The following is a 26992-nucleotide window of genomic DNA, read 5'->3' on the forward strand; positions in this document are numbered from 1 at the left end:
ATCCGCCAATGGGACTACTCGGCGCCACGTCAATGAACCAGCAGACGATAAGCTCAGCGTTCAAGGGAGTTCTTTGCCGCATCCGATGCAAGCGCAAGCCACGTCGTTCCCGGTGGATAAACGACAACACCATAGCATCATCACGAAACCACCGGTTCTGACAGCTCGCGATGTCTTCATCACAAGGGAAGTTGCATAATAATTCGGGACACGGGTGCGATGCGGCTGCTTCCGAAGTCTCATGATATCTCCGAGTGTGGCACAGTGATGGTGGCCTGAGTGGGCAGCCGTGATAGAAACTACAGAGAACAAAGGAGCATACCTATAAGCCATAGAACAGTCCAGCCTGCACATGGGGCGTACCCCGCGCCGCCAACGTCCCACCGCCAGGTTGGCATATGGCGCGGGGCGGGTTCTGGAAGGGACGTGTCGCATGTGTGGTACAGTACATATATATCAAGAAGTACTGGTGATGGGCCGGGCGGGCGCGCGGGCGGGCGGAGAGCGCTCGGGTTTTCTGTGGGAGCAAGGGCGGAGACATGAAGCAGGTGAGAAGGCTGGCGATGGGGAGTGGAGCTTTCCAGCAAATCTTGTAGCTCAGCTGGCAGCCGCCGGCGTCCGGATAATCCTCAAACCGGAGTTGCTGTCCCGCCGCGTGAAGCAGAGGCGCCGCTGCTGCACGTCCTTCTTATCCGCCGTCACCTTTTCGCGTGCATCTGCCTCTCTCTGTTGCCACGTCGAGGTCTCCTCCTCTCCGAGCACCGCCCGCGCCCGTCGCTGCCCCAATTTTCCACGCGCTTCGCGGTTCCTCAAGGCAGCCTGCGCCCGCGCGTCCAACCCTGCCCCGCCATCCCGTCGCGTTACGTCCCGCGCCGAGCAAACCTACCTCAACCACACCTCCGCGCATGACCACGAAGCCTCGGCATTGAGCGCGCGCCACTCCACACACATAGCCTCGTCGTTCTCACTTCAAGTCGAGCCGCATCTTCTCTGTCCAGCTCTCAAGATGTCCATGTCAATCGAGGAGCTGGACGCGACCGTCCGCGCCTTTTATGAGGGTCGAGGCGACACTGTATGTGATCCTACGCATGTAGCCTTGTCTCCGACGCAATTACGCTAACACCACCCGCTCTACAGCAAAAGCAAGCGCAAGCCTCGCTGAACCAGGTACGACTGCACCCCCTCACCACAACCTCGATGGCGCTGACTGATGGGCCTTAGTTCAAAGAGAACCCCGACGCATGGCTCCTGGTCGATAAGATATTACAAGATGCCCAGTACCCACAGACGAAGTGCAAGTATCACGGTTCCATATTGGCGGCAATGAAGCTGACTGTTGGGGTAGACCTGGGCCTGCAGGTTCTGGACAACGTGATCATGACGAGGTGGAAAGTTCTTCCCAGGGACCAATGCCAAGGTACGAATACCGTGGTTTGTGGCCGCTCTTGGGTTTCTCTGACGAAGTGCAGGTATCCGCAACTTCGTTGTCAACTTCATCATTCAGACCTCCAGCACGGAAGAGAGCCTCAGAAACCAGCGCACCCTCCTCAACAAGCTGAACCTTGTTCTTGTTTCCATCTTGAAGCAGGAATGGCCCCACAACTGGCCCACCTTCATCAACGAGATCATCTCCTCATGCCACAGTAGCCTTCCCATCTGCGAAAACAACATGGTCATCCTGAGGCTACTGTCCGAGGAGGTCTTCGATTACTCAGCGGACCAGATGACTTCCACCAAGACCAAGGAGCTCAAGCAGAGCATGTGCGACGAGTTCACCTCCATCTACCAGCTGTGCTCTGAAGTCTTGAGGACCGCCGAGCAGGCTTCCCTAATCAAGGCCACCCTGGAAACACTATTGCGTTTCTTGAACTGGATCCCGCTTGGATACATCTTCGAGACCCCGCTCAGTGGCGTCAGCCTGATCGAGACTCTCCGCAGCCGATTCCTGGAGGTTCCCGAGTTCCGCAACATCACGCTCAAGTGCTTGACTGAGATCGCAGGCCTGCACACTGAGCCGGCATACAACGAGAAACTTGTCCAGATGTTCACTGAGACGCTCACGGAAATTTCCAAGATCATCCCGCTTTCCATGGACCTGAAGAGCACTTACGCGCAGAGTAACAGCAGGGACCAGGAATTTGTTCAGAATCTGGCCTTGTTCCTGTGTAACTTCTTCTCGATGCACTTGAGCATTATCGAGAACCTGCCGAACCGCGATTTCCTGATTCACGGCCACTTTTACCTCATCCGTATCAGCCAGATTGAGGATCGCGAGATTTTCAAGATTTGCTTAGAGTACTGGACAAAGCTTGTTTCGGAGCTGTACGATGAGATGCAGCAGCTTCCCATTGGTGACATCAACCCGCTTATCAACATGGGTCTCGGCGGCATGGCGAACGGCGGCGCGCGGGACCCTGCGCTTCTTGCCAACTATCCTCTTCGCAAGCACAAGTACGCCGAGATCCTCTCCAACTTGCGCCAGGTCATGATCGAGAAGATGGTCAGGCCCGAGGAAGTCTTGATCGTGGAGAACGATGAGGGTGAGATTGTCCGCGAGTTCGTCAAGGAGAGTGACACCATCCAGCTCTACAAATCAACGAGGGAATGTCTGGTGTTTTTGACGCATCTGGACGTCAACGATACGGAGCAAATCATGTCCGAGAAGCTCGCCAGACAAGTCGATGGCTCGGAATGGTCATGGGCCAACTGCAACACTCTGTGCTGGGCCATTGGATCGATTTCCGGCGCAATGAACGAGGAAACCGAGAAGAGGTTCTTGGTTACCGTCATCAAGGATCTGCTCGGTCTGACGGAGATGAAGCGCGGCAAAGACAACAAGGCCGTTGTCGCATCCAACATTATGTACATTGTCGGCCAATACCCCAGGTTCTTGAAGGCGCACTGGAAGTTCCTGAAGACTGTTGTCAACAAGCTTTTTGAGTTCATGCACGAGACTCACGAGGGTAAGTTCGAAGAATTTCCCCTGGTTTGAAAGCCGTAGCTAATATTTCATAGGTGTCCAGGACATGGCTTGCGATACTTTCATCAAGATTGCCAACAAGTGTCGGCGTCACTTTGTTGCTTTGCAGCCCGGAGAGACGGAGCCCTTCATCGATGAAATTGTCCGCAACCTCCGCAAAATTACCATGGATCTCTCGCCCCAGCAAATCCACACCTTCTACGAAGCCTGTGGTTACATGATCAGTGCACAAGGCCAGAAGAGTATCCAGGAACGTCTCATTCAAGAGCTTATGTCGCTCCCCAACGCTGCGTGGGACTCCATCATCCAGTCGGCAAACAACGATCCGAGCATTCTCCAGGACGGCGAGACGATCAAGATCATCGGCAATATCATGAAGACGAACGTCGCTGCTTGCACTTCAATTGGCAGCTATTTCTACCCTCAGATCGGCCGGATTTACCTTGATATGCTCACCATGTACCGCGCAGCTAGCGGTCTGATTGACGAAGCTGTGCAGCGCGATGGCAACATTGCAACCAAAATGCCCAAGGTCCGCGGTCTTCGTACCATCAAGAAGGAAATCTTGAAGCTCATCAACACGTACGTTGAAAGAGCGGATGATCTGGAGATGGTCCACAACACTTTGGTGCCTGGCTTGTTGGAGGCCGTGCTCCTCGACTACAAGCGCAACGTACCTGATGCTCGTGAAGCCGAGGTGCTGAACGTCATGACGACGATCATTAACAAGCTACATGTACGTTGGAGACCCAATCTCAGCCGTTTCATGCAAACATTTGTATTTGCATTCCCCTAACACGTAGAGAATTCTCTGCTAACTGTTCACAGAGCTTGATGGAAGATCAGATCATGAACATCATGGACGCCGTCTTCGAGTGCACCCTGGACATGATCAACAAGGACTTCTCCGAGTACCCGGACCACCGCGTGGAGTTCTTCAAGCTTCTCCGCACCATCAACCTTCGCTGTTTCCCCGCCCTCCTCAAGCTCGATGCGCGCTCTTTCAAGTTCGTCATCGACTCGTGCATGTGGGCTAGTAAGCACGACAACCGTGAGGTCGAGGGTGCTGGCCTCATGATGTGCTACGAGCTCATCTCCAACATGTCGGACACGGACCCGACGACGTGCAACACGTTCTTCCAGAGCTTCTACACGACGATTCTGCAGGACGTGTTCTTTGTGCTCACAGACAGCGATCACAAGGCTGGCTTCAAGCACCAGTCGATGCTGCTTGCCAAGATGTTCTGGCTCGTCGAGTCTGGCAAGATCGGGGGCCCCATCTACACTCCAGACATGGCTCCTGGTGGCACGTCGAATCGGGACTTCCTCAAGAACTTCACTGGCAATCTCCTGGCGAACGCGTTCCCTAACCTGCAGACGTAAGTGAAGGCCCATTACCGATGACGTAGCGATGCTGACGCGTAGCCAGGTTGCAAATCTCGAACTTCATTGACGGCCTGCTCGCGAACAACTCGGACCTGAACCGCTTCAAGCTCATTCTCCGTGACTTCCTCATCTCGTTGAAGGAATTTGCGGGCGACAACGCGGAGCTGTTTGCAGAAGAGCGCGAGCAGGCGGCCAAGGCTGCCAAGGACCAGGAGCGCGAGCGTGCCATGAAGGTGGGTGGTCTGCTGAAGCCGTCGGAGTTGGACGATGACGAGCTGTGACTTGACCAAGAGCTGGGAACGGGCGCCGCCGTCCGAACACAGTTTGACCGGTCAGAGGGCACGACGAGTGGTTCCAAGGTCCGGCGCGGCAGTGTAGACCTCGACGGGTGGGACGCTTACGGGCTCTGAGCGAGCTTCTTCTCGACGCCTAATTGCAGCGTTTGGCGTCCAGGATGATTTTCCGATTTGCAAGCGAAGGAAGGATACCAGCTCTCATTTGTTGTCTCAACATAAGTTTCAAGCAAAACACAGCAGAAACAGGCAGCGGTGGGGAGAGGCAGTTGGCTGAGTTGGGGGGTTTTTGTGGAAGAGCATGCGCGGGAATAGCCCCATAAAAAATACAGATGAAAGAGCTCTCAAGACGCAAGGTGGGGGCTTCGTATAGAATAGCTTGCTGGAAACTCTCCGCTGCGACTGGTGGTGCAATGTGCGGCGATCGTCGCAGGCGACATGTGAGGTGACGTCATGCCGGCGCTTCTTTTTCTGCAGCGAGTCGTGGGCGTGAGGCGCGCTTCGCGAGAATTTGGTGTTTGTTTAACTGGCGCCTCTGGGCTGCCGTACAGTTTGGGCATAGCGCACTGCAGACTTGGCCACGTTCTCGAGCGGGCGCCTTCATTGGCTGACTACACCACCGGCGCGAGGCCTCTCTGCCCTCAGAACGCCGGCCGACAGGCCGACAGGTGCTCCAACGCTCCTGCTGCATGCCACCGCAATTTGATTTTTGCAGCCGCCGCGTGACTCTCACATGCGCCTCGCCATCGCCCGTCCAATTGCTGAGTCGCCGTAGCTCGACTCAAGAGTCAGGTTGGACGTCTTCCGTTTTTGACTTCTGCAGCCGCCAGCGCCCTCTTGACCACGGAACTGTCGCCCTTCGGTCCCGCATCGCTCCTGGACGGGCTCGCGCACTTCCGTCAGCTCTTCTCCCGTGGCCTTGACCGGCCCGCCCGCAAGGCCGCGGCACGCTCTCCGACCTGACGACTCCAGCTTGATCTTCGTGCACCATGTGAGTCGTCCTCTCCGCGCACGTACGACCGTTGGCCAGCACCATAAGCGGAATGGCGCTGATTCGCTGCCCTGCCCTGCCCCAGGAAGTTCGGCAAGCACATCCAGAAGCGACAGCTCGACTTTCCAGAGTACGCCGCAAGCTTTGTCGATTACAAGGCCCTCAAGAAGGTTTGATCCCGCCCGCCTCCCGCCGCCCTCGTCGCTGTCTGACCTGCTTTCTAGCTCATCAAGAAACTGAGCGCCACCCCTGTGATCCATGCCCAAAATGAGCCTAGTTTGGCGGACCCACAGACCTCTCTCCAGGCGAACAAGGCCACCTTCTTCTTCCGGCTCGAACGAGAGCTTGAGAAGGTCAACAAGCTTTATCTCCAGAAAGAGGCTGAGCTGAAGCTACGTCTGAACACGCTGCTAGAGAAGAAGAGGTCGCTGCAGTCCCAGCCCATCCCCATCTCCAAGCTATCATCCAAATACGTCATTCTGGAGGAAGCCTTCCGTCTTTTCAGCAATGACCTCAACAAGCTGCAGCAATTTGTCGAGATCAACGCCACTGCCTTCTCCAAAATCCTCAAGAAGGTACGGACTCCTCCATCTAATGCGTAGAGGCATTGCTGACAACTTTCTAGTGGGACAAAACATCAAAGGTCAGCTCTCATGTCCTTCCCCTTCTCACTAGACTAACGTGGCCAAGTCCCGCACAAAAGAACTTTACATCTCGCGCGCTGTTGAGGTGCAGCCATGTTTCAACCGCGAGGTCATCAGCGATCTCTCCGACCAGGCGACCACCAACCTCCTTGATTTTGCCGCGTGGGCGGAGGGTGAGCAGATGCAGTACGCCACATCGGTGCCATCCGAGTTCCCCACCAGGATACACGACGCCGACACCGATGCCGATCCTCAAATCCTGCAGACCATCACATCTGGCAATATCTCAGGTGTTGAGGAGTGGATTAGCCGCGTTGTTGTCTTGCCCGATGCAAGAGATCGCATTACGAGAGCATTCCTTGCTACTGCCTACGATGCGCCAGAGGTTGCTCTGAAAGTCATGCTCGATACTAACCTCGTTGATCTCGATCAAGGCGACGATGTCAATGCGAGAAATTGCCTACACAAGGCTGCCATCTCTGGTCGGTCGTTGGTCCTAAAGATTGGACTTGAGGGAAATGCCGATGTCAGAGCCTCGGACGTGTACGGCAGGATCCCTCTCCACTATGCCTGCATGCACGGTCACGTCGGCATGATTCAAGACCTCGTCACCGCAGCACCAGACACAGTTGATTTCAAGGATCACGACGGCTTCACCCCTCTTATCCACAGCATTGTCCATAACCACCTCTCGTGCGTCCAGAGCTTGCTCCAACATAACGCCCGTATTGACCCCGCCGGAGAGTCAGATCACATCCCCCTCAATCTTGCCTGTCAACATGGGCTGCAACCCATAGTCGAGCTTCTGTTGCACGCAAATCCGCAGATCCTGCCCGATGCTGAAGGCTTGTACCCCCAACACCTGGTAGCGCGGTCTGGCAAAACCCCACAAATATGCCTGTTACTTAGGGATTACGGGGTGAACCTGGACCAGCCTGACAAGCTTTACCAATGGACACCACTATTCCATGCAGCAAGCGAAGGGCATGTGGTCTGCATGAAAACGCTTCTAGACTGCGGTGTCAGCGTGCATGTCAAGGATGAAAAGGGCCTCACGGCAATGTACTACGCTACGTGGGAAGGCCATCTGGAGTGCATGAAGCTGCTGGCGCCTGTTGCCCAAGATACTCCGATGCCGCCGCCGGCGAAACCGGCGCCTCCAATGCTTGCTGCGGGCCCTCCACCATCCAGCACCCCACAACCAATGGCAATGGAGGTGGACGGAATCCCCGATCTGTCCCTGCCTCCTCCCATCATCCCTATCAGGAGGTACGGCCACAACTTCCTTGAGAACAAGACATTTGTCGTCATCAGTTTCGGCGATCTGAATTCAGAGCCTATACGTTTCTACGAGGACAGCAAGTATCCTGCTGCGCGGTTGACTATCGCATCAAAGTCGTCCGACTTGATCCCGCGAAATATCCCACTCCCAATGTCAGAAGAGAACAAGGTCATTTCCTTCCAAGTCGATAATCTCGACACTTTCAGTATCGATTTCGACGTCTACCCGACTTTTGGGGCGAAGGTTATCGCGAGAACTGAAGCTTCGTCGACGGTGTTTAGGAACAGGGAATCCAGCTCCGGCTTCTGCAACCTTGGTCTGTTTGATCCAAGACTACGAACAATTGGCCGCATCAAGTTCAAGTTCAACATCGTTACTCCCTTCCCAGGACCTCCTCTGGAGATCACTCATTTCGCCACATACTGGAAAGCTACCAGCCAGTTTGACGAGTCACCAAGTGCTCTTATTACTGGCTCTAGCTTGTCAGGCAACTACGTAAGGCTCTTTGTGCAGATGACCTGCGATGGCGTTCCAGTCTTGTGCCCGCAGTGGAAGGTGAAGTACGGCAGACTTGACATGCCTGTCACACGTCTGACATACGAAGAATTCCTGTATATCGGGGCTGAGAATGGCGGGGGTGATCCTGCGCTAGCCGCGTTGTCTAGTACCCCAGCCCATGACAGTAAGTACTGGACACACTAGCCACAATAAAGTCATCTGACCGTCTATAGTCCCGAAGATCCATAAGATCCTCGCAAACTCATACATCAGCTTGAAAGACGCCATTCAGCGCTTGCCTGTCGATGTGCGCCTCGAACTACACATACTCTATCCTAACCGTATCGAGGAAGAGACTTTGAGGCTCGGACCCACTCCGAACATCAACACTTTTGCAGACACGCTTTTGAACATCGTGTTCGATGATGCTCGTCATCTGCGCGAGCAGGCAGGGGCAGCGGCAAGGTCGATTGTATTCTCCAGTTTCAATGCGGACATGTGCACGGCATTGAACTGGAAACAGCCAAACTGTTCGTAATGCTCCTCCCAGAAAAGTGGTTGATGCTAACGTGAATATAGACCCCGTCCTCCTCGGAAACGAGCTCGGCGCAGACCCGATTGAAGCCGCAGCCGATCCACAAAAGGTGCACAGCAGTGGGCGCACGACAATCTCGGTAAAGGAGGCGGTGCAGGTTGCACAAAACAACAATTTGATGGGCCTTATTTGCAGTTCGCGCTTGTTGGTGAGTTTGGTCCATCTTTCTCACGCCTTAGAGCAAGGTTCTGATGCTTACATGGCGAACAACAGGATCTTGCTCCCGCGCTCATCGAGTCTGTCAAGACGGCCAGCCTTGTTCTCATCGCAGATCTCTCGACACAGCCACTGTCCTTAGCGAGCCAGAGTTCGACCGATCGCACCGATGGGTACTTTGATCGCGAAGGCGTTCTTCACTTCAACGAAACCGTGGATATTTGAGAAGCGACTCTCGCAAGAGCTTCCGGAAAGTGTTGAAGGCAGGCCTGTATTGAAGGGATCATCCGTAGTTATTCATTACTTCGAGGGATAGAAGATTGTTCAAGTTTGCTCGCTAACTTAGCTTGTTTCCTTGGGCTGCATTTATGCCGGAAAAGATCATGTTTCTCACCCTCTCTCTATCGCTTAGCCTCTCTTCTCTTCGCGATTTGGACACGATTTATGTATTTGTGATGAGATGAGCATTGCATTCGATGATTGGGCGGCTGTCTGATATTCCCTCAAGAGCGAGCACATTAGATTGTTTTTCTTTGGCGTTATCCCATGTTCTAACGCGATCACTCAATCCAACTATGGAAACATGAAGACTGGTAGAGAGCAAGAATGCAATCACTATGCGATCTTTTCGACTCAGTAGGACCAATATCACCTAAACGAATGTAAGAAGCTCAAATTGGCTACACTTGCCCTGCACACCCTGTTCGATGCTAATTCCCCTTGGGTAGCAGGCGTTTGACAGGTCAAACTTTCTCCGGTGCTCAAGTCCTTAACTTCTTCTCGACATACCGCAGCACACTTCCGAACCTGTTTCTGGCACGATTGGGGGGCATATTCGCCCCACTCGCTTCTTGGTCTATTTCTTTCTCTCTCTTATTCTCTAAGTCCCTCTTTGAGCTTGCAATAGCCGTGCCTCTCAGTGCGGTAGCCTCTTCGGCTTTTTTCTTCGAGATTCGCTTTTCAGCCTGCAGCGCTTCGTCATATGAGAGGAAAACATCGCACAATCCGTCGGCATCCCTCAACTTCTTGGTAGACTTGCCAAATCCAGTATGCACCCGCGAGTCGAACACATCGGCCGCAGCTCGCCATTTCGAATCGTCAGGCGCGCGGAAGGAGCCCAGATTCCGATAAAACCAGATGCCCAGTTGTGTCCCTTCTCTGAGGTTGAGCGGGTCGATATTAGACAGCATCACGGCATAGTCTGTGTAGCAGAACTCGCAGCAGCTCCAACCCAGGTGCCACTTCTGCTTGCCGACCACCCCCATGCGTGGCAGGTTTTTCAGTAGCGACTTCTCCAGCGTCTCGAGGTGGCTGCCAGCCTGCCCGTGGTCCGACTTCGCAATCCGCAACCCCGCGCAGACACGCTGATGCGGGCAGATACGCCACCTGCGCCGCTCGAGCTCCTCCGTCACGCCAGACCCGTACTTGCCAGCGGCGCAGAATGGTCCAATGGCATTAGGATACTCCCAACCCCGAAAGCGGTAGCAGCCGGACAGAAGGAGTTCGCCGTTGACGATACGTGCTTCAAGCGTTTGGTGCACCTCCATGCTGTAATGCAGCTTGATCGTGTCGTCGCGCGCGAATTCCGACAATGGGATGATACCACTGCTATTGCTACTTTCGCCAGGCGTTGCGTACAGCCTCGGTCAGAGCGCCAGTTGCACGTGGTACGAGCGGATCACGTAGTTATTATAGGAGCACACGGCCTCACCGGATCCACGGCTCTTGCACGTCTCTCGGTACTAGTCTTTGATGTTAGTGTAGTTCCGCGGAGTGTCCTGCGGTCTATGCGGATGGTAGACCGCGCAGGGGTGGCAGAGAAAGTAGTCTTGCTGCTGCTTATTCCCGAGAGTTCTTTTTTGGCTCCGTATGAAGCGGTTGATGCCGCCATCCCTCTCGAGCAGCTGGAGAAACCGCAACCGGACCGCTTTATCCATCCCTATCTTCGACCAAGTACCCTGGCGGAGGGTGGAGGCGTAGAGCGCGCGGCAAGCCAGCGTCAGCGCCGCGACGGACTCGGGTGGGAGGTGGCTGAGGATTTGGACGAAGACCGTGGTGGGGAGGGAGAGGAGAGGGGAGGCGGAGAAGCCGATGTGGGGAGGGGCGATGGCCATGCGATGGAGCATCTCCTCTGCGGTGAGCTTTCGTGTGCCAGGCGACGCGCGCCACGCCATCGTCGTAGAGGCGTATGGTTGTGCCATGTTGGTTTGACTTGGAGTTAACGAGGAAGCAGCTCGAATATGCAAAGAGACACCTAAGATCGTTAAATAGGCGCAAGATATTGTTATACTGTACCGTGGTACGCGGAGACCCTTGAAAAAAAAAAATAGTAAGGGAATCGGTTCCGCTGATGTCCATTAAAGGAGTTCACACCACTCTTAAGAATGTTGACGAACTAGCAGAGCCTCAGGCCAAGAAGCTTAGCAGCGTCCGAGAAGTATGTCCAGGAGCAAGACTCTTATCCGTCCAAGACGAGGCTTAATTACTTCACTTGGCACCAATCTTGAGCGAACTGGAAGGGACCTTCTTGGTCAGCCAAAGCAATCAGTCTAGGGAAGGTAGATAACCTTGGAGTGGCTGAAGCTCTGCGCATGCTATATTTCTTCTAGCTCTCTCAACTTAAGGAATAACTGCTATATTCTGTACTTTTAATGAACAAAAAATTCCAGTCTGCACGTCCTTATTTGAACCACAAATCTCCAATGGAAGCAGAACAGAGGCATAATCAGGAGGAGGTGATCAATAACCACAGATCTTCTCTGATCCACTGCGGCGAGGAGTATTAATTTGTTTCGCCAAAAGTGAACCACCACTCATGGAGTAAGCGCAAGTCAATCCAGTGTTGGTTTTTGTAGGCGACCAATCAGCGCGGCGCATGAGCCGCTGCCCAAGCGTCTAGTCTGCGGCACGGTTAGTATTATCTACCGTGGATCTCGCTGGACAAGTAGATTCGCTGTAACATGCGGCACAGCAGTCGCAATCAGATAAGAAAAGAGGAAGAGAAATTCAGAACAAACCGTATGAATCAAGGTGTCCCTTTCCTGCCAGTTGCAAATCAACACTCGTTGCACAAGTTGTGAACCCCCACACGACAAACCTGTCTTTGCCTACTCTTTTCTCAAATCTTGTTTCCGGTTCCCACTCCTGTTCGAATCAGACTAGAGAATAATCACGACGAGGCTCGCTTTTCTCTACTTCGAAGGTCGTGGCATCTGTCTGAGTTCTATCTCTCTGCCACTCCCTTTTCGGTTAGCCCGGTTTCCAGCGTCGCAGTGTCTTCTCCGAAGAACGATTCCTTATCAGCAGCACATTTCGGCATTCCAAACACCTGTCATCAGCAACGATAACGAGTGCACCTTTGATGTAGTTCGCGGCCTCCTCCGTGTTTGCGACATCATTATTCTGATCAACATCGACCAAAATCACCACTAACCCCACCAAGAATGGCCTCCTCTTCGAATCCTTCAGCCTCTCCTGAAACTACGTCGTGATTCGCTCTCCCCCTGGGGCACCCCCGGCACCACCTTCGTCCTTTTCCTGTTCTTCCCGTTTTCCTCCAACGCCTCCGACGTCGTTGGCACCAAGCACGGTGACAGCCGCGACCGGCGATAGCGACAATAATCCTAGAGCTGCCTTACCTCCCGCAGCGGCAGGTATCTCGATAACGAACTGCCACGCCTCGCAGACGAGTTCGTGCACGCGCGACAAAGACAACGACAACGATGATGACGGCGAAGAGGAACAGTGTGCAGCTACTACTGCGATTTCCCCCCTCTCTTTTCTTTTTCTTTCAACGTTAATACCCAGTATTTTCTCCATGTTTCAGTGGTAGCATGGTTAAGAAAAGAGTGCGAGGATTAGAGACTCATCACGTGCCCTTGGAGGGGGTTCGGTAGGTCGTCAATGGAGGCCAGTCAGTAAACAGTCGATGTTCTGCAGCCATTCCATTTTCGTCTTCGTATTCCGCACCCTCAAGAACGATTATATGAAATATGAAGGAAAAAGTGGGAAAGAGCTAGGGAGACTGTTTTTAAGACTTTACAAGGAAAGGCAGAATGCAAAGAGTGACTGGATATCGTGGGGTTCATACTGGCCATCTGGAAACTGGACATCACCAGCCCCGTGAGTTATACGGGGTGCTCGAACTTGGACTGACGCGGACCTCCCTTTGGATGCCAACGAGAACCCAGGATCACCATCGTACCATCTGGCCATGGAAAAAGGCGGGGTTTGCGTCCGGAGATATGTCGGGGTGCAAAAAAGCAACAGCCGGTGGCCTCATGGCCAAAAAGCAAAACGTACAACAGCCGGGATTCCCCAATGGTCACCCACTTGAGTACTAATCGGCCGGTTCGCAGCTTAAGTACGGCTGAGCGGACGGGAAGCCCTGCATTCTGCGACCTATGGTCGTACGTGGTGGTGAGCGTAGCTAAAAGTGTTTATGAGGAGGAAGATCTTGGCGACGTCCACTCGAATCGCACCCTTGGAAGGAAAGCCACCCGAATTATTGCTGAGAAGAAGCAACAAGACCTGAAGACGGGGAATCTGCGCGCATTCTCGTCGTGCGGAAAAACCCGCACGCCCATTCGTTGGACCCACAAGCCGCTCGGAAGAGAAAGAAAAAAAATTCAAGCCCACCACGGGTATAACGCGGTTTCCTGCCGACCACTTCCGATCTGCCGGGGCGGAGTGCCGTCAGCATTTGCCTACTTTCTTCTTCAGCTGAGGAAGGGTGGGCTAGGCGTTGGGCTAGAAAGGCGAAACAGCGACCTTCCCAATGCGTTTTGCCATCAGTGGTTCCGGATAGCAGGTAGCTCCCACTGGTGCAGATTTCCGCTTTCGATCACTTCCACGATTCTGCCGCGTGGGACCGACCGTCCAGAACGCACCATGCTCTTTCTACGCCGTAACCGCAGTATTTTGGAAAAAATCGGCTGGGAATGACATAATACATGAATCATCTTCGGGCTTCAAGGGATGGATTCTTCAGCCGACCCTTGCGCCACGTGCTCACCACAGGTCGAGAATGTGGGATGGCGTCTTATCGGCGTCCTTTCCGTTTGACAGTCTCCTGGGTCACCGAAAAAGTGAGCAGATGGCGCATGAGCTGTGGGATATTCGTGCCAGGGCAGCGCACGAACACAGAGCTGTCGTTGTGCTTGAGACACCGACCTGCCAAGTTTCGCTACCTTTGCATCGAAAAGTTTAGCCCCGTCGGACAGCAGGACCAGCAAATGGTGCCGGAAACCATTTCGGAGAAGTTCCAAGCGCCATGAATGGAGGCGGGTGCCAGTGACGGTCTGGTCCGAGTTGAAGTATCTGGAGAACCCGGTCCCAGCATGTCGAGCATCGAGGCAATATTGCATCCATTTTCAGTGCGCGAGTGGTTGGCTTGTTGAGCGTGGTGTCGTCCTACTGCTACGAGATGGGCGGCGGCTACTGAAAAAGGAATGATTGGATGCAGTGAGGGTAGAGGTGCATGAAGTAACCGAAGGTCACACCGCTTGCTGCCTTGTCAAGCATGAGCAGTCTTCCATATGAGGCCACCATTGGATCCACGGATATCAAAAGTTAAACAGATGACCCGAGTCATTATACAACAGTGACGGCCTGAATCTCGCGGGCTTGGCTGCACCTCAACTAGAACTGCAAACCTTGCCACCCAGGCCGTTGGTCCTTGGCGGTTGTGGTGGAACAATCAATCACACCGATGCAGCCGCGTTGTGTCGGCTGGAATATCGACATGCAGGCGTGTAGACAAGGACGTCCAATGGCTTTTTTGACCAGTTGGTCCGCGTGATGTTGGCAACAAAAGCAATAACTACAGACATGAAACGACCATATTTCCAGGAGGACGTTGTGCAACAAGCTTCGTTGCGCTAAAACATGCGTCTCTAGAGAGAATGGAATGTCTCTCGGTCCAGCCCCTCTGATGGCCTAACGTCGACTAAGCTGTAGTACTCTCGATGTCATGAGAGTCACGATCAGGCGGCCCTCGGACGATCCACGGCCGTTTGGAGTAACCCGGAAGCTCAATAGGCCTTACTTCTGTCCGACGCTTCTCCTGCAGAGATCAGCAAGGCCAGTCCGGTGGGCCGGAGTGGTTGGAGGATTGCATGAGACAGCCACAGGCGTTTAGAGCGAGATGTCTTCAGCAGGGACGCGCCAGCCGGACGGAAAACAGCCGCGTGCCGCGCCGATAGGCACAGCGATCGTCGAGGTCTAGAAAGTCAAAGTGACGTCCCGGTGGGGTGGCAGGGCAAAAGTTGCGTGGTCCAATGAGCCGTCAGACCGGATTCGGAAGATGGTGCATGTCCGCTCAACGCTCTGCAAAGTCCTCAAAAGTTTCTGCAGCAACCCCGCACGTGAGGAGCAGACGTAAGTGTGGGCGGTGGCTTGCAGAGTTTAGCGGTTGGCACGAGTCTGATACAAGCCGTCAGCCCTGGCTACCACGGGCACCAGCGGCGGAGGGCGCTCGGGAGCTTGAGGGCCGGCAGTTCGCAGGCCCGGCCCAACCTCGTGCGAGGATTTTTGGCGTGCTAGCCAGGCACATCAGCGGGTTCCAGAAAGGTCTGCAGAGGAGGTTGTGGGGTATCGATAACCCAACGGATAACCTTACTGGGCGCTCGGGTTGCCGCTCCGCATGCATCCATGAAAAAATCTTGCGGGCGGCCGCCAGTCACGGCGCAGCACGCGCTGGACAGGCTCCACTAGGGCTAATTTCTCGCTGTCGTCATGAGAAAACGCATGGGGGCTGACGGTCACAAATCGCGCAGCGGAAGGAAGAGAGTGGGTGTGTCGCACGCTCTCAGGCACGCGATTCGCCCGGCGTCGCATCCAATGGAACACGGCCTGGCATTGCCGCGGTGGGTCGCACGGACCCGCTTCCATGAGCATGGCGGTCCAGAAGCCTGAGGCCGTTGCGGATCGATGACCGCAGGACGACCGTCACTGTCGCCCGGCGTCTGCGAAATTGTCGGTCTTAGATGGAAGGCTATACTCCAATACGGCCGCCTCAGCCACTGGCGGCGGGCTGTGTGCCGCGCACTGAGGTCTCGGTGAACACCGCAGGCAGCCAGCCATCCCGGGACGAGCGTGGATTTTCAGGTACGGTCGGAGCGCATCCGTCGATCCACCCCCCTGTGGCGCACGCTTCCACATGGACCCCCGCCTATAGGCGTCGCGCGTTTGGCCAAGCTGCATTTCCCGAGTCAGGCATGCGGCTGCAGGCCACGGCAGCAGGCACACCGGAATAGCAAGGCGTGAAACAGCGTAAGCTGCGCTGCATATGGCCCGAAGCGCTGCGCGGGCGCCGCGCCAGGCACGCTGCGGCTGGCCGCGGAGGATCACGGCCGCGATGCAGAAGCGCGAGCGGCAGGCGGCAGCGGAACCAGCGCTGCCACTTGGTGACGTGCCGGGAGCTGCTTGGGCCTGACGTGGCCGAGCGCAGGGCTGGGCAGCCATACGAGGCACAACGGCGCGTTGACGAAGACTGGCCAGCTCCCCGGTGGGGCGCGTGCGTCTGTTTCCCCGAACCGGCCGGCGCTGGGCTGACAAGCCGCGCTGCCTAGTCCTGCAGCCCGCCGACGCGTTAGCTCAGCTCAATGAAAACCCCCGGCACGCCCTCGTGTCTCTGCAGTCCTTCAAATACCCCCCCGAGTCCTCACCCTCGTTCTCTCATTATCCAGGCTCGGTCCACCGCTTCGTTCCTTAGTTGAACTCACACTCCTTCGAGATCCCGCATCTCACCACTGTCCTTTTTTCCGGCGCTCCAGCAGCAGCCCCAGCCTCGATCACTCAAACCCCCTGCTCAGGTCCCATATCAGAACTGCCAGCCAGTTCCTCCAGCCCCTCAGCCGCCAATTGAATATCCACCAGCTTCTACAGCACTCTCAATTCCGCAAACATGAAGGCCACCGGAATCGTCGCCCTCTCCCTCCTCGGCCTCACCGCCGCTGCGCCGCACAAGCACTTCCAGCACGCCAAGCGTGATCTCGTCTGGATCACCGAGACCGCCGAGGTTGTCGAGACCATCGTCCAGACCACCACCGTGTGGGTTGACGCCACTGGGCCCGCGAACGAGTACACTCCTACTCCCACCCCGGAGCCTACCACTACCACTGAGGAGATCCCTGTCTACACCCCGGAGCCCACGACCTCTTCTTCTTCTTCCTCGTCGGTCTACACTCCCCCGGCTCCCAGCACCACCGAGACTCCCACCTCGACCTCCACGCCTCCGGCTCCTACTACTACTGAGACTCCCACCTCGACCTACACGCCTCCGGCCCCTTCCACCACCGAGACTCCCACTTCGACCTACACTCCCCCGCCTGCCACTACCACCGAGACTCCTGCCCCGAGCACCTCGGCTGTCGTTGCCGCTGAGACCGCTTCTTCCGGCTCCTCTTCTTCCTCGGGAACCACCTTCTCGCCCTCCAGGATCACCTACTACAGCCCCAGCGTTGGTCTTAGCTCTTGCGGTGAGGTCTACAGTGATGACAGCAACGTCGTTGCCCTCGCCGCCGGCAACATGAACTCGGGTCTCTGCAACAAGAAGCTCACCATCGAGGTCAACGGCAAGACCTTCGGTGCCTTCGTTGGTGACACTTGCCCCGGCTGCCCCAGCGACGGCTCCCTCGACATCACCCCCACCCTCTTCACCAAGATGATGGGCTCGACCGACGCTGGTGTCATCACCGACGCCAAGTGGTGGTGGGACGAGTAAGCGTCTCGCAACAACGCCGCTGCCCAGCACCTTCCTTATTTCCCTCTGGGCAATGGATACATAGCGCGGCCAGTCCTGCGCTACTTACGAGTTACGAACACGGATTGGATATACCTCGGCTTTTGGGCGCAATCAAGGCATCTTCATTGGGTCCCCTGGCGAGGGGAAACGGTGCATTTGGTCCAAAACCAGGTGGTCTTTTGCTTCTTGATTTCATCTTCTTCAGGCGAGCTGTTGTCGGATGCGGGACAACACCTACAAGGACAATGCCCCATCGGCCTGCGTACATACCCGCACGCTGTGCATAGCTAGCATTTTCCCATCCCTCGGCAAGCCTGGCCTTGCTGCTTCGTTCGCTGTAGATATTAGACCCCTTTCCTCGGTTTACCGAGGGCCAAAAAACGAAAATTTGTTCCAAACCCTCCCTGTCCATTCTGTGTTTCGTGATGCCCGTTGGTATGTAGTCAACATTGGCTGTTGCTGAGCCGCCTCGCAATGTTTGCCAATGTGCCAATGCTTGTAAGCCCCCTTGTCAACGATCACCGTCACTCATGCACAACGAACAGTTAGCAATGAAGCTATTCCTCTGCACGAAGCTTAAAGCGCAACCACGGTCGAGTCTCCAAATTTTCAGTAAAAATCATTGTCGCATAATTCTCGAACGACACATCGTATTATTCATTGATCACCGGCTTCAAGAAGCGAGCGAACCGAGAATTTTCCCGAAAGATCGACGAGCCCCGAGCACGCTTCAAGACAATGGCAGCCGAGCAACAACGAGCGGTCAAGTCGAGGGAGCACTGGCCCATCAAGGAGAGTGGCCAGAATCAGAGGCGGGCGATGTGAGTGCTCTCATTCATCTGGGGTGCTCATTTCCTCGCCCTTGTTTTTTTCTTTTTTAGTGATTCCTCTCAAAATATTGTTTGGCGCATGGCGCCAGCGGCGCCCTTCACGTGCGTTTCTCCTGCGTTTCGTGCCTGGCGCCGCGGCCCACGCCGGCCATGACCTGAGGATCTGGCGCTCCTACGTATGTCTACGCTTTGTTATGCACGGCAAGTGCTTGTGGCACACCAACCTTTTTCCTTTACTTTTTTCTCTGGGGCATGCTTCCCTGTCGCACCAACGCTCGCGGCGGCAATTTTTGTCCCTTTCCCCTGTCTCAGTCCCCACCTGACCTTTCTTGTTTTCTCGTGAAACCCGAGACTTAGGCCGGGGCAGCTGAAACAAAAAGAAGCTGACATGCCAGGGGCTGGGGTGGCTGAGCTTGACCAGCGGAACAGATTGGGAATGTAGTCACCACGCAGGAAGAGGCTGAGGAGGCTGGCGTGAAGAATCCGCCCAAGGTGAGTTGTTGGTTGGGGTCGTACAAATTTGAAGCCTCCCGCGTTGGCTTTCTTACGTTGCTTTTTTCTGCTTGCCTTTCGGCCCCCCGCAACGGCTGTCAAACACAGGGCCACCATGCCGTCATCAAGGGTGAGTGTCATCTTTGTTGGAGTCCAAGATGACAGTCATGCGGCTCTTCTCTTTTGGTTCACGGAGGCTTTCTGCATCACGGTTCTCGCCCTCGAAGGATGACGACGCTGCTCCTTCCTACCCAAGCTGGAGCGTTGGTTGGACACAGTCTGATGCGGTCATGGTTCTAGATCCCCTTCAACGCGGAATAATCTGACTAAGAAGTTAAGGTGAGCTGGACTGCTCGGTTTGATCCGCCGGACAATCATTGGTGGCAGCTTTTCGGCCTGGGATGCAATTGAGAGGTGTTTGGTTGCAGTACTGCTATATGCGTAGGCGCAGTGACTGAGCCACACCGCCACAAGTCGCCGAGCCTAAAGCTTATTGAGCACGCGGCAGCGAGGAAGCAATTTCGACGAACCTAAAAAGTTTAATGAAGTGGAGCCTGATGATGGGCATATCACAGAGAATTAACGGCCCGCTTCTCAAATGAAGATGCAGCTTTCCGATGCCATTGGGCTTCTCTATACATCTATCTAGAGGAATGGAAAGTTACGTGGAGGATCCCCAACAGATAACTGGCTACCAGGGAAATCTCACCAAGCGGCCAATGGCCGCATCTCTGGGCGGGAGCGAGAGAGATTTGTTGGCCACGCAGCGGCAAACAGCAAGATAGCCGTAGTTGGATCGGCCAGCTCAATTCCCAGATGTGTAAGTACGAACGAGTCGTTGGTTCACTCACGCGGATGTCCAACGCGGGCAAGCTCGTGACAACAGACCTGCCAGCGGCTCCTCCAGATGCGGTGACTTGGGTGTGGAGAGCGAGCGCACCGACCTGCCTTTTCCAATAGAAACGATCTCCTAGGGCTGGGGCGATTGTTGCCGAGGACGGATAAGCTGATCCCACCTCTCCCCACCCAGCGTGGCCGACCAGCCGTGCGCAAAGGCCAGCCGGGCCTCAGTGGGCAGGGCGGATGGGTACGGCGCACGTCAGCGGCCACGACCTCGGGCCTGCTGGGAGGGTGCAGCCGGGATTGCGACTGCGATCGCGCACGGCTACGGTAGCAGCAACAAGCCGTCTCGCATGTCACCCCGGCACAGCGGGCGGCAGGGCGGGAGCGGTGTCGCCGAGGCGCTGGTGCGGGGACAGTCTCGTCATGTCCACCGTCACGAGCGAGGACGACTGGCAGAGGCGGGCTTTACGAAGTCTGCGGCGTTGCAGTGTGCGCAGAGTAGCATTCGCGCCGCGCTTTCGTGTCCGTTTTTAGAGTGGCTAATCAGCGCGCGCGCCAAGCTAGCGCGGCTGCCGGGGGGCGCTCAACAGCCGCGGGAGCGCTGTGCTGGGCTGCTGCCTCACGTGCGGAGAAGCGAGATTGCGACCGCGTAGGTCGGTCTGCGCAGCAACTCTGTCAGCAGCGGTAGTACTGTGTACTGTGTCCTCGGACCCAGCGGGGTCGGCGCGCGGTGGGACAGCTGCGACGGGCGGTATTGTATCGCGCAGGGCACGCGCTGATCGCAGTTTGCCGGGCGGGCCTCAGCCTCCAGCGGCGCGCTAGGCCCGCTGGCCCAGGAGATCTCTGCCGGCGAATCAAGGGCCCCTTGGGCTGCGGCGGGCTGGCGACGGCGTCTGGCAGCCTGCTAAAAACGCTGAGAGCAAGCGCAGAGAAAACGGGCGTCACTTTACTTATCTGACAGCTGTCTCACCTCTGCGCGCACGCCTAGACAGGACCCTCGCCCGCGCATATCGTTTAGCAGCACGCAAAATTGCCGGCATCCCGATCTAGTATAACGCCGTCGTCACGAAACAGGACGCACCAAGCCGGCGCTTCTGGCCGACTTCCAAGCCCACGCCCTGCTCCCTCCCGGCTCCTCAGGCCCAAATCCGCCAGCGACGAACATCTCCAATCCTCTCCATCACCCGACCTACCGCGCAGCATACCCGTCTCCTTTTCGTGTAAATACATTGCTGCCACCTAATTCTCGCGCCCCTTCATTCCATTCCGCATGCCCATGAGGCTCGGACGGCCGTGAGCGACTTCTACCCCCGTAGCTGGCCCCGATCCGCCTCTCTCCACGCACTCGCCCGGCCTGAGTGTCGTCGCCCACCATGGCCACCCGTGAGTGCCCCCCCGCTCCAACTAGCTTTTTGCATGCGCTCATCACCCCTCAGCCAACCCATCCACCCCCGTGTCAAGCGCGGCCAACGACGCAGCAACCTCGGCCATCGAATCCGCGACGTCGGAAATCTCGTCCATCATTTCCTCCGTCACGTCGTCCGTGGTTCCGTCGTCGTCGTCGGCGGTTAGTAGCTCTTCCTCCGCTGCTGCTGCTACTACCAGCAGTGCTCCTTCTTCTTCTTCCTCTTCCTCCTCCTCTTCCGTAGAACCCTCCTCATCAGAGGCGCAGACTTCTTCCGCTGCCCCGAGCTCGTCCCAGGCCGCAACAACGAGCTCTGCGGCCCCTACCACCACATCCCAACCTCCCTCAACCACTTCTTCCCCCTCTTCAACCGAAGCTGCACAGACAACAACTTCCGAACCAGCTTCCACCACCAGATCAAGCGAATCTTCCGAGAGCTCGACTTCCCGGACCACCACGAGAACTCCGAGCACTACCGTCTACACCTCTGTAGTTACGAAGTCTGCTTCCGGCACCGGTGCCAGCGCTAGCCCTGTCGTTATCACTGTCACTGCTACCAGCGTTTCTGACCCCTCCGGCACGGCCGGCAGCGACTCGGCTGCTGCAACCAACTCCGAAGGCGCGTCGCTCCAGTCCAGTGGCAGTAGTTCGGATGATAGCGGCGGCCTCACGACGGGCGGAAAGACCGCCGTTGCTGTCGTTGTCCCGGTTGTTGTCGTCGCTCTGCTCGTTGCGGCCGGTATATTTTTCTGGAGGAAGCGAAAGCAAAGGAAGATTGCCGAGGAGGACCGGAGGAAGGAGGTCGAGGAGTATGGCTTCAACCCGAACCATGACCCCACGCTTCCCGCTGTCGGTGGTTACGGTTCGGAAATGGCGGAGGATTCCAGCGGGTACCGTGGTTGGGGCAACACCACCAACGCGTCGAACCGCAAGGCTTCCACGACCATTTCCGGCGGATTGACTGCCTTCTCCGACTCGGGCAGCCAGCCTGGAGGATACCACAGCCCCGGCTCGCCCACGAACCCCAGCGCAGCGGATTCTGGAGACCCATTGATGCACCGCCGGGAAACGATGGATTCGGAGGGCATTGGCGCGCTTGGCGGAGCGCCCGTCAGCAACAAACGTGCGTCGGACATTCATCGTGGACCTTCCAACGCCTCCTCGTCCTACTCGGGCGCAGGGCGGTCGGACAGCTCGGAAAACGGCCACATGCAGAACAACCCCCAGGACTACTATGCCGACAACGGCTATTATCAAGCGTACAACCCGCACTACGACGGCCAACCCGTCGTGCAGAATGTAGCAGCCAGGCGGAACACGCGGATTGAGAACCCAGCCCACTACCCTCCAGCAGGCAACTCGGGCATCGCACAAAACTTCTGATCTGGGATACCCTTTTTGTGTTTTCTGCTCGTTCGCTGGTCCTTCTGCAACCATCTGTTACTACTACCCAACCCCGTTGCGGGTTCACGGCGTTATTTTCTTTTCTCTCTCGACACATAGGTCTTGTTTATGGGCTGGGGTTGCCTCACCGGCTCCTAGCGTCGCTCGTCGTTGTGCATGAACTGCTACAGTTCCCGAACCATCATAAAAGGCGCATACCACATTCGTACCCATCCTTCCACTTTGCTATTCGTTTGCAGGCGGAACTCTGATCCGATATCGATTGTATTTGTTTTTATTTCCCTTTTCAGTTGCTCGTTACCCATTTCTTTTTGAACTGCACAGTACTACATCTTACCTAATGCTGCCACCGACATACGCCGCACACACATTCTTCAAGTTTTACAATCACTACACACCAAACCGACGGCAACACAATCCACGCGCCTAGCTGAATTAACAGCTAGGCTGCTGGCCATTTGTATGAATCATCCTCCTACTCTCTTGACGAGAGCGAGTCGAGAGAATTACGGGCGGATGGGAATGAGGGGGGATTAGCAGTTGCGAAAGGCCGTTTTGTTTTTGGACGATTGAAAGGGCGGGAAACGTGAAGAATGGCCACACATAGAGGAGCGAAGCGAACATGAACAAGATTCCTTTTTTCAGGCTCTGCTTAACTGTTCTCTCAGTTACTTCCCATCATGATTTTCTCTGCGCCAAGTCTCTCACTCCCTTCTTCACTCGTCTTATCGAGCAATTGGGACGGACCTCGGTGTGTTTCGTGAAGAATTGTGCGGTTTGCTCACTCACCCCCACACGACAGATGTCATCATCGGGCGATTGACGCAATATCGCGAGGATCTTTTATCTCGTCTTGCTTGATTTTCAACCGGTCGACAACAAGAGTGGCCACCGGGCGGGAAACATGGTCCATCTCCCGGCGGGCGAGGGCGATCGAGTCGGTGCGATAGGATCAATCCGTCGGACCTTCTTCTCGGCTCATCACTATACCACAAAGTCTATTATTACTCTTTCGATTTGACGTCACCCGCGTGGCGAACTTCATTCGCTTCGTACGCAACGAAGGGGCCCTGATCCTGAGTCCCCGGCGCGGGTCTTTTCCTCGATCAGGGCTGATTGACATGGACCAGGGTCTCTGTGGGGATCGCTTGTGGGGGGCCCTGTGTCGCAGAGCAGCGTCATCGTCTTCGCTGTCAACGTTCGCGGAGACGGCACCGGCCGTACAGATGTCAGTGGCGTGGACGGATCAAGTAGTGGCTTTTCTTTTCCGGCTTCTTTTCCTTGGTCCACTTGGGGTGCCTGTCGGATGAGTTGTACTGATTGGGACGGTGATTTTAAAATCTGCAAACCCCAGGGTCGTCGGCAGGTGGGATTGCGGGCGGGGGGTTGAAACTAATGAACATGGATTACCAGCCAGAGTATTAGCACGTATCTCTCGTTAGGTGCGGCGGCACGGGATCCGCATCCATATTCGTGTGGTTTATGAATGGCTTTGACAGGATGAATGTGCCTATAAATAGCGAGTGAAAACGCGCGGCTCCTAAATATAGTCCTGACAATAGTCGATGGTTATCTATCGAGAGATGCCCTTGAGACAAAGTTGATGTAAAGTAGTCGTATACCTACTCATGCCCGAGAAGTTCGCTCCAACGAAGACTCACGGCCTAACTGGTTTTGTTTCTTTGCTAGCGCTGTCTTGAAAGTTAGGATACAACCTCTAGTGGGCCCTAATACCTAGCCCCGAGCCAGGTAGCTAGTTCTTTCCAAATCAGTCAATGGTACAACGCAAGATCATTCTCTTCAAAGTTTACGCTAGTCCGTTTATTCTATCGTGTTATGCGGGTTGTTTAGTGGAATCTGCTGCATATTCGCGTCTTATAAAGCATCGGGTGTATTGTTGGCAAAGCTCAATGAGCTTGCAGGTTTCACTATAACATTTTGTTACTGCACATCGTCGTACACCTCAACAACGAAGAAGAGGGTTCCATTTTGACTCAGGTGCCTACGTGCAGTAAACACGCCAAGAAATGTCAATCTTTTTCTGTTTCTTTCGCTGGTATGGAGATGCATGACCTCGTATCTCCAAATCGATAACGGGGATCTATCCTCCCTTAGACTTCCATGGGGTTATCGTATCACGAATTCGCCTTCAGCGGCTTGCGGCCATATACCACGGACCTGTACAATTACCATCAACGCCGCTCCTTTCAAAAAAAGAAAAAATATGAATCACACTCACATGTCTTGGTACGCATGCACCTTTTTGTCCCTAAGCATCGTCCTCATTTTACCCAAGTACACCATGACCTCATCCTTGGTCCAGGCCAGGTAATTCGTCAGTAAAAACATGCACCATCCCTCTATACCATGCTCCCAGTGCAGTCTGTTCCATAAAGTCAGTCCAACCAATGCAAAAGACGAGCTTGATCAGGGGAGGAACAAGTAAAAGAAAAAGACACAATCAGAAAGGAAAGGAGTAAAAAGCAAACAAAAACAAACGCACCGATTATACACCCCAATCTCCTTCAACTTCTCGTCCTTGCTCCACCCTCCAATGGGCCACTTGAACCTCTGCTCTGTCACGTCGACAAAGCCCGCATCCAGCAGGCCCTGTTTAGACTCATCAACCGTGCGCAGGCTCTTTCCGAAGGCATCGCCCGCGGCCAGCGAGACCTCGCCCCACTTGGCGAAGATGCTGTCGGGCGCGACGCTGCCGTCATCAGACTTGGGCACCACTCCCATCTCAACCTGCTCGATCCAGCCTCCGGGCTTAAGGGCTCTGTTGAAGCGGGCTGCGGGTTAGTCGTGGTCTCTTCCAGCGGAAAAAAAAAAGATCACAGGATGGTATTTATTGAAAGAGGGACAGCGGACTTTAAGCATTCCATGTAAAAAGAAGGCCAATCAGCAATACTGCCGTACAGAGAGCGGATGTGGATGAAATCGAAGCTCTCTGGGGCGAAGGTCCAGGGCTGGGTGCAGTCGTCGATCTCGAAGTGGAGGTTCGGCGGCACACTGTGCGGCTGGATGGGCGATAGGTCGGTACCGACGACGTCGGTGGAGGGGTGCTGATCGGCAAAGTCCACGGCCCAGAGGCCGGTACCAGCGCCGACGTCCAAGACGCGTTTTCGCGGTTCTTTGCTGTCGAGGTCATCGAGGGGCGCGAGGAAGAGACGGCCGTCCATGGTCAGATTGCAGATGTGATGGCAGATGTCGAGCTGGTCGGCTTGTTGCTCGTCGTTGGGACCCCTGCGGTGGAGATGCTGAGTACGAGAGCCGTTTTATTGTGAAGATGCTATACCAGTACTGGCCTTGCTTGTAGACGCTGTATCTTCTACCATTTTCGTAATGATAGTTCATGATGGACGACTTGAGCGACGTGGTGGCGCTGAGGCATCGCGGTCAGAGAGGCTGCATCGCTTTGCATTCTCCAAGCAACTCACGAGTCCACATCACTGTCACCATACGAATCGTCATCTCTGGTGTCGTCCTTTGAAAGGCACGTGAGCCGAAGTTCGAGAGGAACTCGGAATGAAACTCACCACCGGAATGTGGTCGCCGGTCTGCATGGTTTGGGCTAGAAACTAAGAAAAGCAAATCCCACAGTGTAGGGAAAGAGGAGAACATTCCATGAGCTCACAACTAGGCGGGGCTCAAGATGGGGTTGAGTAAGCGATAGAGTAGTGTTTAGGTAGCATCAGGGCCGGGCCGGACGGAAAGCGTTCGTTCCCGTCCGGGGCGAACGACGAAATCGGCGAATGGGAAGCACTCGCGGCAGGTGGGCGGGCCGTTGGACGGGTGGAGATCATCGTGAGAGAGGTAAGGCGGAAGGTGTCGCGAAGAGGAGAAGGGCAGGCGACTTCCCTTTTTAGCGCGGTCTGGGCCCATCTGCTCCAACCGCGCCCGCCTCAACGTCCCCCACCTCAGCTGGCCCTTCTCTCTCCTTGCATCCACTCATTTCTGTCTCCAGCCCCGGAGTCCATTCCGTGCCGCGGCAACATCCGTCAAGGTGGATGCGGCGCAGCGACATGTCGAAACGCGCGCGCACTTTCAGCAAACAGTGGGCTGATCGCTCCAGCCCACTGCTGCGCATGGAACATTTCCCGCTATTGAATGGATCCATGTCTGACTTGCGGACCTCGGCATGCATAGACGCCCGATGGGCTGAGTAGTAGTGGGCTGCGGGGAAAACAGGCCAGGAAACACCCGCTCCAAACTCAAGCATCTCCGTGCACCCCGACGCATGCACTGTCCCCTTGCAGCTGAACATCTGACTTTCTCTTTGGGCTCGCGGCGACACCCAAGGCGAGAAATGCTCGTCGAGCCGGGTTTCAGCGACACGAAAAGAGAGCGGACAAGCCTCTCCTCAACATAGTGCCGTGAGAGACGCAGAAAACGAAGGCGCGACTCTCGACCGTTTAGTTTGGATGAAAGAGCCTGGGGTTTTTAG

At 55.4% G+C, this 26992-nt stretch overlaps 6 protein-coding genes across 6 annotated transcripts; 4 read left to right on the top strand and 2 right to left on the bottom strand.

Moving 5' to 3' along the window:
- Nucleotides 1-1006: 1006 nt before the first annotated feature.
- LTHEOB_1276 (Importin-beta subunit protein) lies at nt 1007-4647 on the top strand (the record flags this gene model as incomplete). The annotated part of the gene is made up of 7 exons (XM_035509662.1): nt 1007-1072; nt 1138-1167; nt 1222-1417; nt 1470-2963; nt 3016-3716; nt 3809-4359; nt 4410-4647. 7 exons carry the CDS (start codon nt 1007-1009, stop codon nt 4645-4647), a joined length of 3276 nt encoding a protein of 1091 aa, XP_035367623.1.
- Nucleotides 4648-5392: 745 nt separating this feature from the next.
- LTHEOB_1277 (Ankyrin repeat protein) lies at nt 5393-9050 on the top strand (the record flags this gene model as incomplete). Its single annotated transcript, XM_035509673.1, has 11 exons — nt 5393-5430; nt 5736-5820; nt 5875-6225; nt 6276-6293; nt 6341-6987; nt 7204-7892; nt 7965-8071; nt 8126-8258; nt 8308-8604; nt 8654-8817; nt 8883-9050. 11 exons carry the CDS (start codon nt 5393-5395, stop codon nt 9048-9050), a joined length of 2697 nt encoding a protein of 898 aa, XP_035367624.1.
- A 536-nt stretch (nt 9051-9586) lies between these two features.
- Nucleotides 9587-11026, bottom strand: LTHEOB_1278 (uncharacterized protein; the record flags this gene model as incomplete). Its single annotated transcript, XM_035509684.1, has 3 exons — nt 9587-10466; nt 10537-10567; nt 10783-11026. The coding sequence occupies 3 exons, from the start codon at nt 11024-11026 to the stop codon at nt 9587-9589; spliced, it is 1155 nt and encodes a 384-aa protein (XP_035367625.1).
- A 5705-nt stretch (nt 11027-16731) lies between these two features.
- On the top strand, nt 16732-17550 carry LTHEOB_1279 (Barwin-related endoglucanase; the record flags this gene model as incomplete). The annotated part of the gene is made up of 1 exon (XM_035509695.1): nt 16732-17550. One exon carries the CDS (start codon nt 16732-16734, stop codon nt 17548-17550), a length of 819 nt encoding a protein of 272 aa, XP_035367626.1.
- Nucleotides 17551-21109: 3559 nt separating this feature from the next.
- On the top strand, nt 21110-22524 carry LTHEOB_1280 (Transmembrane alpha-helix domain-containing protein; the record flags this gene model as incomplete). Its single annotated transcript, XM_035509707.1, has 2 exons — nt 21110-21119; nt 21173-22524. 2 exons carry the CDS (start codon nt 21110-21112, stop codon nt 22522-22524), a joined length of 1362 nt encoding a protein of 453 aa, XP_035367627.1.
- A 2156-nt stretch (nt 22525-24680) lies between these two features.
- On the bottom strand, nt 24681-26111 carry LTHEOB_1281 (Sam dependent methyltransferase; the record flags this gene model as incomplete). The annotated part of the gene is made up of 7 exons (XM_035509718.1): nt 24681-24723; nt 24785-24928; nt 25049-25324; nt 25417-25791; nt 25844-25930; nt 25986-26032; nt 26085-26111. The coding sequence occupies 7 exons, from the start codon at nt 26109-26111 to the stop codon at nt 24681-24683; spliced, it is 999 nt and encodes a 332-aa protein (XP_035367628.1).
- Between the last annotated feature and the right edge of the window lie 881 nt (nt 26112-26992).

Source organism: Lasiodiplodia theobromae (genome assembly GCF_012971845.1).
Source record: "Lasiodiplodia theobromae strain AM2As chromosome Unknown scaffold_3, whole genome shotgun sequence".
NCBI lineage: Eukaryota > Fungi > Ascomycota > Dothideomycetes > Botryosphaeriales > Botryosphaeriaceae > Lasiodiplodia > Lasiodiplodia theobromae.